Source organism: Aptenodytes patagonicus, chromosome 3 (genome assembly GCF_965638725.1).
Source record: "Aptenodytes patagonicus chromosome 3, bAptPat1.pri.cur, whole genome shotgun sequence".
Classification (NCBI taxonomy): Eukaryota; Metazoa; Chordata; class Aves; order Sphenisciformes; family Spheniscidae; genus Aptenodytes; species Aptenodytes patagonicus.
This window is the reverse complement of record NC_134951.1, coordinates 114,005,932-114,020,122: the sequence shown is the minus strand read 5'-3', so window position 1 is coordinate 114,020,122 and position 14,191 is coordinate 114,005,932. Positions and strand designations below refer to the sequence as shown.

Sequence of the window (14,191 nt, the reverse complement as noted above, 5' to 3'; positions counted from 1 at the left end):
CATACAAGTGAAGAGAAAAAACAGAGTGTGTGGAGCCCATCCTCAGTGGTACCAAAACAGGAAAATTTTGACTGCATCAAAATATCTGATTTACTACTGTAAAAAGCCTTCATATATTTAGCTATTCACAGAAAACTAATGCTCATTTTTGAATACTGAGTAAACCACATTCCCAAGGAAATTGATGAAGTTACAGTAGTGAAGAGAAACTGTTTCTTTTTTTTAAATATTTAAATTAATAAGGGTAATTTGTCTGCAAGTAAGAGGTGTTTTGGCAAGAAGTATCTCATAAAATGTAAATGAACCATGCAGAGTTCTCAAAAATACATGATTTATTCCTTAAAAGGATTATGACTAGTGACAAGTAATGTTAGCTAATACAGTATTCTAATGTACACACCAATGTATAGTTTACAAACGCAAACATTCTTTGGGGCTCAAGTGATGCGACTGAAGCTCAGTTTGAGGGAAAAGGAATTTAAGATACCAAAGCTTTTGTTGAAAAAAGGTAGTTTAAGACCTCTAAACTAGTGTAGCTTTAACCAACTTTAAAAATGAAATGTTCAAGTTCTAACTTACTGCAGGTTGGCACAGTAAGAGAATATTTTGTATAACTTTAGAGACAAATATTAAACCTTTTTGCCATTCTTTTTAGAAAGGCATACCTGAGTTAATACCTACAGTGATCATCAGCCAGTAGTCAATGGATTAGCTCTAGTGAAGTGAGGTGAGCAGACAACACGACTCCTTGACATAAGAACAGTACAGACTACCTTTTGAACAGTATAGACTACCTTTTGAAAAGCGCAGAGGCTCTGTGGACAGAAATTCCCTTGGAATATCATGGTAGTAGTAAGATAGTCTATATCTTCTGCCATTTCAGGTCACTAAAACGACTGGTTTTATTCAGTATCTGTGTAGAAAGTTGCATCTTTACATATGAAGCCATAAAAAGTGCTTACCTGGTATCTTCTGTTGTGTAACGGTACATTCAGAGCATTGTATCGATTAGATTCTACAGGACAAAAATTGAGTTATATGCACTTATTAAATCTTCGTTTTTTAAGAGACGCTTATTGGTAAATAGTGATTAATTTTTTTTAAATATAAAATTACATGAACTATAATATTACTGCAATGAAAGTAGTATTAACTAAAAAGATACAAACAATTGGCTTCAGTGAAGTAGGCCTAAACATTCTCACTTAAGAACTGTTACTGTGACTAGGTGGAGAGAAAGCACTTCTATACTTGCCTCAGATTGTAGAGTCAAATTTAACCTTCTGAACACCCTGAATTTTATAGGTAAGAGCAGAATCCTCTTGCCCAAAGGAACAGTATTCATCGCTAACAAAAGTGAAAATCTTTAAAAAAACCCTTAAAGAATTCAAGATGATCTTCAAATTTTAATTACATTCCAGAGACTGTCAAATAAGATGAATGTATTTTAGTGGTTTGTACATTAAAAAAAGCTCCTGTATGTACTTGATTTGTTGATAATTTAGAAGATGTACTCTCCACATATTTCAGCATTCGGTTCCAGTTACAGAGCAACTAGAATGATTATTCAATTACAAGCGGGCACAATTTTTAAAGAGGTAGAGGGATATTTGTACCTAGAGAACAGCTTACAAAGTCTTATAGATTTAAAAGGGATCACATCCATCCTCAATTAAATGTAATAACCACTTCAGTTTAAAATTTGCACACAAAGGAAGTTTACAGCTTCTCATTCCTTTTGTATCACTCACATTTGGCAATTAACACATGGGAAGAGGTAGTTGTATTCAGAACAAAAAAAAACTCTGTCCAAAATCACCAAATCCTACTTGTAAGTAAATGCTTCAGAAAACTTATCTTTCTACTCTCTAATGATGCTTAGCAGTCAACAAGTCATTTGATTGTTACTGAAACTGAAGCCAGCTGCTAGTTACGTTTAAAACCAACTACAGAGCCTATAGCAAGACAGTTGGAATCCATAGCAGACAAACATTTCCTGACTTTCTCTCATTCTTCTATCACTAAAGATCTGTCCACTATTTGCAGTGTTTTCTACACAAGCAAGAACATTATGCTATGGCAGCTGAGTGAGCAGATAAACAAATTATTTGCATCAAAGTTCTTGCTACAATGATAACCACCTGTAAAAAAAGAAATCAGCTAAAGCAGCCAGAGAAGTAGAAATAGGCATCAGATGCCAGGCAAAGTGATCTTTGTGAGAGGAAAGAAGTGAAAAGGGTATCAACTCAAGGCACCAACACCTAAGCATAACATGCTGTATGAGAGTCAACATTTCCCAAAGAGAAGATGATCTGGTGTTTCTAAGCCAAGATTCACTGGATTGCCAACCCAGTGGAGAACCTGGAAGGCTCACCCCTGCAACACCCTGCCAGATCAGCTTTTAGAGAACATAAGGCTATTCAAAACATTGTCATTGAGCTTTAAACTGAATGAAAAATGCAAAAGCTACCAATAAAACCCACCAGAAATTCAACAGCCTGTTTTCACTTCTCTACTCCTTCTCCACTACTTTCAGCTTTTTCACTATTCCAGGTCCTCCTAGTCTCACTGCCAGAAGAGTACAGACTGCTGCCTGCCCAAGTACAGCCTCATGTTCAAGCTATTTACAAAAGCACCCAGTACACAGCACTGATCTGGCACATACTAACCAATTCTTGTACCAAAGCAACGCAAAGGCTAAGGACTCCTAATTTCATGGTACCCTCTGCACTTCAGTTTATCTAGTAGGAGTTGGAAAGGAAGCAGGAAAAAAAAGGTTGCTTCAGGTAAAAGTCCCTGAATTCAAAGGGTTTTTTTTTCCCTTGAAAAGATGAAAAAGTCTGAGACAAACCACAGATAAGAACTAGCCTGGGTGTTCTCTGATCAGAGATGAGACACACTGACAGACTTCCCACTAATACTAAGTGTAGACCGTTATTGATGCAGTGCCTCATTAAGTCAACATCTCTGCAGCCACCAGTTTATCCCCATCTTAACTTACTGTAACTCTTGAATATACCCTGCCAAAAATAATACTCCGAGATGAGTAACTAAAGAAATCTTTGTGGAGAAACCAGTAAACTGACAGTGTTCTTTCATCTTTTACAATATTCTGTCAACACTAAGCAAGACAAGTGGCAAATTACTCAAAAGCCTTCAAAAGTTTTAATTTTCATTATATATATATATAAAAAACTATAAAAACTTGATATTTTAAGATCACTAAACAAGATTATGACGACTATTACGAATACTTATTACAATTACCTGCAAGTGTCTGTTCAGATGTCCAACATTTCTTACAGCTAATACATTTTAATTCATAAGGAGTACTTCCTCCAGATGGATATCCAAAATTAAACAAGAAACCCAGACCAAGGCAATACGTACTTGTGTCATTAAAAGGTACTTTTTCATTGATTATGCATAGAGATTCTTCCAGTCTACTGCCCAAAGCTGCTTGAAGATTCTTTAACTGTTGCTGGCTAAACAACAAAAAGACAAACGAAAAACCACACACACACTGTAAGCCTTTAATCTGTATCACTAACACCATAGCTCACCATAAGCATCCCTTGAGTGTGCAGGTATCTGTCTCTTTCTAGAAGTTAAATAGAAATAAGACAGTAGGAATAATTTCTCCTCCTTTATGTCACATTTAATATACAATATTGTATTTTAATCCCTAACAAATGCAGTGAAAGATCCAACAAATTGTTGTAAATCCTAAGTTCCATTCTTGAGAAGCTCAACTTACTTCAGAATTAATCTTTACATTATTTTCTAATTCTGCAATTATTGTATAAGCTATAAGAAGATATTCCTTTCTACTGGAACTTGAATGGGAATGCAGAAGGGCCTTTAATTAGTTACTATATATCCAATGCAGTATTCCAATATGCAAGTAGTGAGTTGTCGATAATTCAGTTAACTATGTCACATCACTATTAGAACTACCTCACAAGCTTTTCAAAGCCCCATATTTAAACACTGCTATGATACAGCCCATTCCCACAAGACTTGGCAATTATGTTTCTGATGCGTTCTCAAGGGATTTTTCTCTAAATCTGCTTCACTTGCATTTGATTGTGTATGTAGATGTGAACCTAAGTTAAGATTACTAATGTCATTAGTATAGATTCTTGAGGTGAACAGTAACATATTCCAGCATTATACACGTGTCAAAGATCACTGCATATTGATTCAGACCAAATTCCACACCTTACCCAACTCAGGCCCCCAAATTCTTCACTGTTTTGCTTCCCATTTGACATCTAGAACTCCTGCACATATGGGGGGGGAAGGTGTCAAAGTGACAGTTTTTCCTTTTTTACAAAAACATTTGATACGTGGAAAGTTGTCAGGATTAACGAGGAAAAAAGAATCCAAAATAGACAAGCAAGATATGAAGAAACTGGCCAATAAGTAGCTCATGCACATTAACAAACATTTTTCTTGAAAAACAGCTCCAAAATTGCATAGAAACTGTACAGCATGAACGACAGTAGCGTTAGGCATGATAGAAAATAAACTCAGAGACAAACTGCAAAAGTACAGATGTTTCCTTTTTGTACTATGAAGGAATGGCAAACAAGTAGTTTGATATGTTTTGTTTTACATTCTGCCCTTTAATTTTCAAGGCATGCAGGCTGTCAAGTCTCATATCCCCTGGCCTTCCTGAATAAAGTGTGGGTGTCAGAGGGAAATGGACCCGTTCCCCTGAAAGAGTGGGGAAAACAGAAGAGCAGTACTCTAAGACATTTTCTGTCATGTGTTCATTAGATACTGATTTCAGTGTTTAAAATAAAGAAGTGTCAGACTATTATTTTTAAAAAGCTTCCCTTCCTAAATGGTAGGGACAATTTCTTACAATGACATTAATTACCCAGTCATCATAGAACATGACAGACAAGCTCTGAACTGAATAGTAGCAGATTAAGACTACACTTTTTCAAACACCACAAAAAAGCAGAGAGCAGCAAAACACAGCTTTCATCCTCTTTTGCAAGTCATTCTCAGTGAAACCCTGACCTGTATTAGAGGAGAGTTATTGGAATTCAAGTATCTTTGCATCTATCAAAATAATTGAAACACATACTTCAAGGTCACCATTTGAAAGGAGGAACTCTTCATCTGATCATTCACTATGCATTTTATCCATTACGTTAAAGATCTATACTGCATATATATCTTTGAAAAAATGCACCTTAATAAATTCTAGAGAAGTGCACCCTAATTTGATTTGGCCCACAGTCCTCAACTTCTTCCCATTTGCTACAACTTGTCTTCAAGACGAGGGTATTCCAAAACTAACACTACAATCCTTCAACAAAAGCTTTCAAATATTCTAGCTGAGTGTGTTATACCTGAAGCAAAAGCAAAAGCGATTGTTCCAGAAACATTTGGGGTGGAGAGGGATTTTTGAAACTCTTTTCAGTCAGTTGTCTCAGCATACCTTACCCAAGCTTTGTTTTTAGAAGCAGTTTGTAAAAACTCACATATCTTTGTTTCATACAAGTTCAGTAGTTTCTTTACTTCTTATAGCATTCCATTACAAAAATTCTTCAAGCTTTCATCAGCTTCGCAGCTACTTAAAATAGTTTGGTGACAAAACTGCTCTTACTGAAAGTTGAATCTGTGGAATTGATTGTCTAGTTACATACTCAGCAGAAGGAAAAGGGGTCTGACCTGCACAGTCTTGATGTTAATGTGCTGTTGACCAGTATTTTCAGTTTTATCAAAGTATTCTTTTTTTTCTCTAAAGGTATTATTCTCTAAAAATAATCCAGTTAATCTTTTACAGCAGTTATTTCTTTAAATCATTTTTTCATTATATTAAATAAAAACACTTACCATTCTTCGGTTCGAAGCCTACAGTCCTTAGCTTCTCTTTCTAGTGTCTGAGACTTGATCTTTATGCAAGAAGATAATCTCACAATGTAAGTACTGACACAGCAAGACATTTCACTTCAAAACTTTTCAAACTTGCAAGTAAGAGAAAAACCTCCTTACTTCTAATTTGGCTTTATCATTCTGCAGCTTTTCTATGGTATCCGTGTATTTCCTCGTTAAACTGTCCACCACAGCTTGATGCTGAGCAGCATCAGTTTCCAAAACCTCAAGTCTAGTTCTCAGCTCCGCTTCTAAACGTTTGTGCTGCTCATCTGCTTCAAAGAACTAAAAGAAGAAAAGCAGAGCTTGTATGAAAGCTTCATTTTACTATGGAATCTAGCCCTATGAGTTACACCAGTTTAATTAGCCAGTCCACGTTAATAACAAGTACTAGTTCTCAGACAAATAGAAATTTTATTATGATATTTACAGAGAAAAGATTCAGGAACAAAGTACTTTGTGTTTATTAAAGTTTTGTAGTACCAAGCATTCCTTAAATATATTGCCGATTAATAGTGAATACCTGAAAAATTAAACTTGACCCATAAGGTTTTTCTCAAGTTTTTCTACACCAAAGTGAAATGCTTTCCATTTCAGTAAAGTAATTCCTGACTTAATTATGGCAACTTGCAGGAAATATTTTAAGCTTTAAGGCAATTCTGAAACAGTTAGTGAACTAAAGAAGTTTCTACCCAGTACCAACTATATGGCTATTTTCCGTAGAGTAGCTGTCACCAAGAGTTAAAAACCTAAATGAGAAAACACGTATTGTGTGAGTTATTAAGAATCTGAGGTCAAAATACTGTCTCATTTGCCCAGTGAACGTGTTTATAAACAAGCTATCTGATCTAATCTACTGTTTTGCATACAACTAAGCTTCTAAACCTGTTAGTTTTCAGATGGCATTTTATTTTCTCTATCTTTGTTCGTGTGACCAATTTTCTGAACTAAAAAGAAAGGCTAAAAGTTTCACTCACGAGTATATGTAGTCGTTCATTCTCTTCTATCTTCTTCTGAAGATCTTCATTGAAGACACTTTTCTGCTCTTGACTCAACTGAGATGAGGATTCTGCACTTTTCTAAAAGAAAGAAAATGCATTCGTTATCTCCAAGTCTCTGGGCGTACTCCAAAGCCCATCCCCAAGTATATGAAAACACTTCCCATCGCTGATTCCCAGCAGAGGCACATGAGTGTGTGTGTGTGTGTATATATATATCTTACTTACATTGATTAATATATCAAAAGGTACACATATTGCACACAGCATAAGCCTAAAAGCAGCACTGTTTCCTTCACACCGTTGTTCCTGTATAGTGGTAGAATGCTAACCTGGTAAGGACTCGGGAAAGCCTATACTCAGGCGTCACATTCACACACGCATGAAGTTGCTTGTATGGGCAGGTGCCCATTTGACATCATTTGAATCTTGCATGATTCCACGCAGTCAGTCATATGAAATCCTACGCGCACCGGCTTATTTGGTTTGGTAGCTGCGTATAAGGCACATCTGCCCCCACCAAGTGTCCAGGTGTAAGCTGGTCTGGTCTCAGCAGGGACCAGGAATAACCACTGAAAGTACACTACCCCACGGCAGGCTTGAGCACAAGGTGGCACTGGAAAACACAGGGTCTTCACTGTCCGCCAACTACCCTGAGAATACAGACATCTCTCCGCCAACTGTTTCCTCATTTTTCACCCATTTCATCCAAAAGACTCAGAGACCACCAGCAAATCCCACACTACTGCTCTGCTGTACCACACTGCTGAACAAAGGTAGTACCATCACCAAACAAAAGGGAGACTGTTTACATTTAAATTTAACACCGGACTTCAAGCGCTTGGGACAGCTAAGCCACCCCTGCATTTCATGTCAGCCTATGAACTACAACACCCGAGATATGGGTGTATGTTCTCCTCCTAACAGGAGTGCAGTCTGACACAGATCATGTATCCGAATCTTAATGTAAATAGTTTTAGATGTGATTTCATGGTCTCCCAATGGCAAGCCTCTGAAGTAAGGGTGACATGGAATTTAGTGGGGGTGCGTTCAATACAACGTACATACTCAGTGAGGCCCTACAGGTAAAACTAAAGGAAACACATTTAAAAGGTAGTACAAACACTTCTTAAAAAAAGAAATATAGAACTGTGCATTCTGACAGCTGAACAGGAAAGAAAGTCAGTGGCAATGGTCTGCAAAGCTACTCAAGCCAGGCTGAGGTCCTTCAAAATTTGGAAACCTGTCTAGTGAAGCGGTAAGTTACATAATATGAACTAAAAGAACAGAAGGGTCAAACTGCATTTTGAAGAACAATCTACTATGGTGCATGAATAATGTAAGTCAGAGGTACTATGCTTTTCAAGCAAAATAACTGGATAGCAAAAAAATGCACGAGTTTAGGGAAAAAGTAAGGAAGATGATCATATTACTGATCAGTTGAATGATTTCTTTAATGTCAGTCTTGATAGCTACAGCATTTTGGGAGCTAACCAAAAACAAAAGATGACAGTAAGAGGGGTTTCCTTGTAAGAGGAAGGTAGCAAAGGATGCCTGAGAATTATTTAAGTCCAAACACACCATCCCTGGAATTCTGATGTTACCTACAGAAGATATGGCTGATCTTAGACAGAACATGGTATAACCAGGTTTAATCAGCAAGCATTTTGGCAAAGAAAGATCGCAGTACTGAAATTATTCTGTCATTTTGAAATAACATAAGGAACACTAGCTAAAAATTTACATTTCAAAGCATTTGACTTGAATTTACAAGATTCATGTAAGAGTTAACTAGAAAAGCTACAATCATAGGCTGAAGAGTTAACCATCGACATCAAAATTACAAAGCAAGGAGGTGGGGATAGGAAATGAGGGGTGATCAGTTTTCTTCATAGCAGTAGATTAATCACAGAGTTCCAAGATCTTTCCCAGCTGTCTGAACACTTAATAAATACCTGGAAAGGGAGGTAGCAATTCAGTATCAGTTAGCTGACACACTAGAAAGAAAAGTACAGAACTACTTAGCATATTCTATGTCTCAATACCTGTTTTGTGGTTATTTTCACTAACATCAGTTAATAACAGAAGTTCTGACAAAAACATTCAGCTCAACCCTTGACACAAAGCAACTACTGCTAGAAATATGAGGATAAGACACTGACAGGTGAGGAGCAGACATCTGCTAAGCAAGTTTTTTTGCCTTTAGCACATACCTTGTTCTTCTTGCCCCTAGCTTCACTTAATGCAAGTTCATCTTGAAGTAACTCCACCCGCTTGGCAAGTTGCTGATTTCGAAAGCTCAAGCTGTCCATTTCTTGTTGTAGTTTTCTCAGTGATTGATCCTTCATCTTCAGTTGCTCCTGAATGACCAAAAAGTTTAATTTTAAACCTTTCTCACTTACTTTCACACATGCTTTTAATAAGAAGTATCACTTTAAAAAAAGAACACATTAAAAAATTTTCTTCACTATTTGAACACTGAAGAGGCAAAAAGTATTGCTTTTAAACTAAAAAACAGATTTCACTTCCTTGAGCTGCCCACAGATCACACTCAAGTAGGTACTTCATTCTAGAAGTTAATCATCAAGAAGCAACCTTCCACTTACACAAAGTCAGCACCTACAGAGAACAATGAAGACTAGTTGCAGAACAGAAGTTCTTTTACTAAATCAAGTTCCTTCTTTATTCTTTTAAATCACAATACTTTGAGCAAGAAGTATTCCCATTTACCCTTCCCATTTACCTATTTTGTCACAGCTTAATACATCTGACACGAGCAGTTTTTAGAGATTACCTTCAGAGAAGCAGAGTTTGCTTGCTCATCTACAACCCCTTTTTTCAGTACTTGGTTCTGAGCTCGAAGCTGAAAAATAAGAGATGCCAATAACTATGCAAGATAAAGGAATAAATAAAAGCCATTCATTAGAACGTGCATAAAGCATCATATTCTCTCCTGAGAACACACCAGATGCACGCTTTTTAAAGTATTCTGTTCAGGTAGATAGTAGTGGTATCAGGTTGAAAAAAGTATACAATTCATATCCTGAATTGCCAAGAAACAAGAAGTTACTTTACCATCTGAACATTTTGGTCAAATAGAAGATAATTCTTACTCAATAAATATCTTGGAAGATTAGTTACTTAAATATAGTTAAGGTTTGAAGAACAGTGAACAAACGTGGAAAAGTTGCAACTTCTTCCTTGACTAATCAAGTTCTTGCTCATATTCAGTGCTATTTTTGTCTCTCGCCTCTTCTCATCAAAACTGTTGTGAGCCCTGCTTATGTTCCAGAAGCAGTCATGAACAAAGTCAAAATATGTATCAATTCAAGAAGAGCTTAACTATACTCTAATGCAAAATACTTATTACTGGTAGCAGCAGATGATCCAGAGAGAACAGCTTGACAAACACTTCAGGAAAACGCATAAAAAGCGTAGAAGAAAAAGCCCTCTAAGACTTACTTATATAGTTCACAAATCTGAGCTAAAATCACTGCGGTGAAAAGTGATACTCAAGAAATCTTTCCCAGTCACTTCACAGAGTACCTCTGCCCTGCAGCAATGAGGATACCGACAGTCCCATCTTCCCAGTCCTTGATAATTGCTTGAATCCTGGTTTCTTCAATGGCAGTTTCTATTCATTTGACATGTTTGAGTCCAGCTGTTGCAGATATAAATTAAAAGGGTTTGTATAGTGTTTGGGAATACCTCTGGCAGACGCACAAAAGGCAAGATTCAGTGTAAAACAGCAATGGCTAATCTTTTCAGTCTGACGACTGAATATATTTGAAAGGTCAAAAGTCAGTTGACATTGCTAAGCACAGGCTTTTGCCCTGCAGCATTTCCACTATGCTGCTCAGGCATCACAAAGGCAAGAGAAGAAACTTGCAAGAGCACCACAGAAAGACTTCCAAGCACAGGGTTCCCCTAGCAAGAAAGGGCAGGGCAGTAGTTTTCTATGCCTTTTTTCTGCCACAGCTACTAATGCAGGAACATGTCAGGTGCAGTGAATGAACTAGCTCAATCGTGCTGTATTGAGATACCCAAGCTGAAGTGTGATCCACCAAAGGCTGTCACAAGTTGAAAGAGCCTTTTGACTACTACTTCCATCAGGGTTGTGCGAGAGAGCCAGAAGCTGCAACTCAAGGGGAAGAAGAGACTCTGAAAACACACATCCTTCTTCTGGACTGCTCTGTGAACTGAGAAGGAAAGCAATCCTTTGGCACGTACTTCCCTTGGCACTCCTTGAGTCTATCAAGCTCTCGTCTACCTCTCTCCTTGGCTTCCACGACACGATTAAGTGAACAGGCAAATAGCTTCCCAGGGCTACTCTCCATTTCCACCTGCACACAATAAACAGCCAATTGAACAACCGATCATCTGCACAAAAAGGAGAGTTATCTGCAAAGGGGATCCCCACAATGCCCTGGAGTTGTTGGACAAGAAGTGGGATGAGACCAAAAAACCAGTTCCCACAAAGAACCAATGAAACATCACAGGCTGCAAGTTGCAAGATGAAGTTCAAAGAAAGCTTTTGGACACCATGATACTAAAAGAAAGAGGATCCAGCAGCTGGAACTTTCAGCAGCTATAGTCAAAAGTCCACATTTCAAAGTTTAATTCAGGAATCAAGCAAAGTCCCTCAATTACCTTACCCTGAGCCATTTTGAATCTGCAAGGTACAGCAGAGCCACTGTAGAAAGCAACAAGAAATATGAACTCTGTGACCTACAAAGCCCCAAAGTGAATTCAGTTCTCTTAAAATGATCTTGTGGAAGCATTAAAAAAAATTAATATCTGTGAACAATTTAGATTCTGTACAGGTTTTTTTTATAGCTGTTCCAAAGAGAATAGTATTTAAAGACGCATTGTTCTGTAATCTAGGGAAAGGCGTCAAATACAGTCAACTGCCTTGTGCTCTCGATGCTGGGCTACACAAAGTGCTGGCTTTCTTTCCTAAGGCCGTTGAAGAACTATGCCATTCAAGACCAAGGTCTCCTCTTCCTTTTAGTGAAGAAAGAAGAATGAAGAGTTCTTTATTAAGCAAGGCCCCACCATTTAAGAAATCATCTCGAGCACCTTGGAAAGGAAAGGCATTCTCTGCTATGGGCCAGAAGTCTTTGCAAATACTCCATTAAGCAGCACCAGAAACAGGAAGCAAAGTCACCTAGGGCAGCTGCAGAAGAATGGGAACAGACATGAGGCAAGTGTGGAATCAGGTGTCCTCACTTCCAAGACACTGCAACACCACCGCAAGCACTACTAACACGACTGAACTCCCACATCCACCAGTCAAAGCAAACTCAGAGTCTATAGGTAAGATACAAGACCAAGACCTCAACAAACATTCACACCCAAAAAGATAACTAAGCTTCATGCCTGACTGGGAAGTGGAGAAGCAAGGGAAAGCACTGCTAGTTTCACTTCCCTGGCATAGCTGAACCCATTATTTGTCCTACTGGATGCTCTGCAGACAAGGCCACTTTGCTGCTCACGCCGGCTTGCCCGGCCAGCAGCCGGCAATACCGTATGCCCTCGGCACCTGCAAACTCGCACCTCCCCTGCCTGCCCAAGTTTGCCTTCACCTCATCCTCACGAAGAGGCAATCTTTGGGCCCCAAACACTTCACGCTGCCACAAAAAATCAGCGTTTCAGTCCTGACCAGCCCCCCCGCTCAGCTGGAGCACAGCGCCGAAGGCGGCCAAGCCGGGCGGGAGAGCTCAGGGCCCCGCCGCCCCGCGGAGGCAGCGGGGCAGAGCAGCCGGCTCCCCCGGGCAGGGCAGGCTCAGCGAAGGCACGGGCAGCCCCGCGGGCCGAGCGGGGAAGGACCCTCCCTTCAGAGAGGCGGCCGTGAGGCGCGTAACGGCCGGCAGCCCGCGCGCAGGGAGCGGCTGGAGGGGGGCGGCACCGGCAGGGGGGCGGCGGCCGCCGCTCGCGGAGCATCGGGGACGGGCTCCGGCGCCTGATACCTTGGAGTACTCCTGAGCCAGCTTCTGGTACTTCCCCTGCAGCTCCGCGGCGGCCGCCATCCCCCCCCGCCGCCGGCTCGGCTCGGCTCGGCTCGGCGGTAACGCAGCCACCGGCCCCGCACGCCCGCGACAGGAAGACGCACTTCCGGGTTCAGGCGGTGGGAGCGCGATGACGCCACCACGCCGCCCCACACGCCGAGGGGAGGGAGGGCGGAGCTTAAGTTGCCGGCGCCACCATCTTGACGCAACTTCCAAGATGGCGGCAGGGAGGAGGGCGGGGCCGCAAAGGCGGGGGGGCGGGCCGGGCCGGGCCACGTGACGCCAGTGAGGCGATCACCGCCGCCTCTGTTGCCATAGTAACAGCCGCCGTGCCCTGCGCGGCCTCGAGGCTACGGGGCCCCACCCCGCCCAAAAAGCATCGGCCGCGCGCGGGAGCAGCGTCCGCCCGCGGGGGAGGGGCGGGGAGGCCGCGGGCGGCGGGCGGGGGGGGTCACGTCGGCGGATCGCGACGCGGGCAGCGGCGGGCGGTGCTCCGGAGCCGTCCCCTGCCGGGGCACAGTGCCGGGGCCGGTCCCGCGGCTCCCCGCCCGAGGCAGGGCTGTCGCTAGGGGGAGCCCCGGGCCCGGGCCTGCGGCGCCGGGGCGCGCAGCGGCGGCGGGGGGCTGTCCCCCCCGGGCCGCAGAGGCCCGGCCGGTCCCGCCGCCGGTGTTTGCGGGCGGGTGCTTGAGGGCTTGCTCCTCAGGCGGCGCCCGGCGGAGCCCGAGCTCGGGGAGTGTTGCCGGGGAAGAGGGTCGGGCGCGGGGCCTGTTACCTGCCTGCGAGGGAGGGAGCCTGCAGCACGGAGCGCCGTGCGTTACTCCTTCAGAGCGCACTACCGCTGTCAGGTCTAACATAATGCGCGTAATACCCACAGAAACTGAGGCAAATACATATTTTGCAGATCCATAGGTGAAGAAGTAAAACAAAAGGCCGTTCAGTAATTTCTCATGGTTCGCAACAAGTGAGTGGCAGGGATGGGATTAGTGGGTGCCAGCGCCTGGCTCATCCTGCTGCGTTCAACCTTCAGTGCCATTGCACCCTAGTGAAGGGGAACACAGGTAAATCGCGTGTTACTGCAGTGCCGTCAGTTTGCGCTCAAGCTGCAGTAACTCGAATTCCACAGTCTCGGGGGTCATTTTGAGTATCTGCGCCCTGTGGTTCCCGGGGAGGGCTCTTTGCTGTCTCCAGCCTGTAGGTGCCTTTGTTTCAGAGCCTTCTCTCGGCTTCTCCACCATTCAGCCATCCTCCTTTAGAGATTGCTTAGGCTGTGCTAATTATCGCCTATTTTCTTCT

The 14,191-nt window shown here is 41.8% G+C and overlaps 1 protein-coding gene across 3 annotated transcripts in view; it reads right to left on the bottom strand.

The window, feature by feature from the left end:
• Positions 1 to 13,748, bottom strand: part of PPP1R21 (protein phosphatase 1 regulatory subunit 21) — a 37,108-nt gene extending 23,360 nt beyond the window's left edge. Inside the window, exons 1-8 of one of the 3 annotated variants that reach the window (XM_076334747.1) lie at positions 13,671 to 13,748; positions 9,685 to 9,753; positions 9,104 to 9,250; positions 6,870 to 6,971; positions 6,013 to 6,177; positions 5,854 to 5,912; positions 3,391 to 3,485; positions 963 to 1,015 (exon numbers count right to left, since the gene is read on the bottom strand). In XM_076334747.1, the coding sequence (XP_076190862.1) occupies positions 963 to 1,015; positions 3,391 to 3,485; positions 5,854 to 5,912; positions 6,013 to 6,177; positions 6,870 to 6,971; positions 9,104 to 9,238 (609 nt within the window). In that variant the 5' untranslated portion in view covers positions 9,239 to 9,250; positions 9,685 to 9,753; positions 13,671 to 13,748. Of the gene's footprint in view, positions 1 to 962; positions 1,016 to 3,390; positions 3,486 to 5,853; positions 5,913 to 6,012; positions 6,178 to 6,869; positions 6,972 to 9,103; positions 9,251 to 9,684; positions 9,754 to 10,352; positions 10,378 to 12,859; positions 12,954 to 13,670 lie in introns of those variants that run through there. The other 2 variants (XM_076334745.1, XM_076334746.1) reach the window with 2 other exon arrangements.
• Between the last annotated feature and the right edge of the window lie 443 nt (positions 13,749 to 14,191).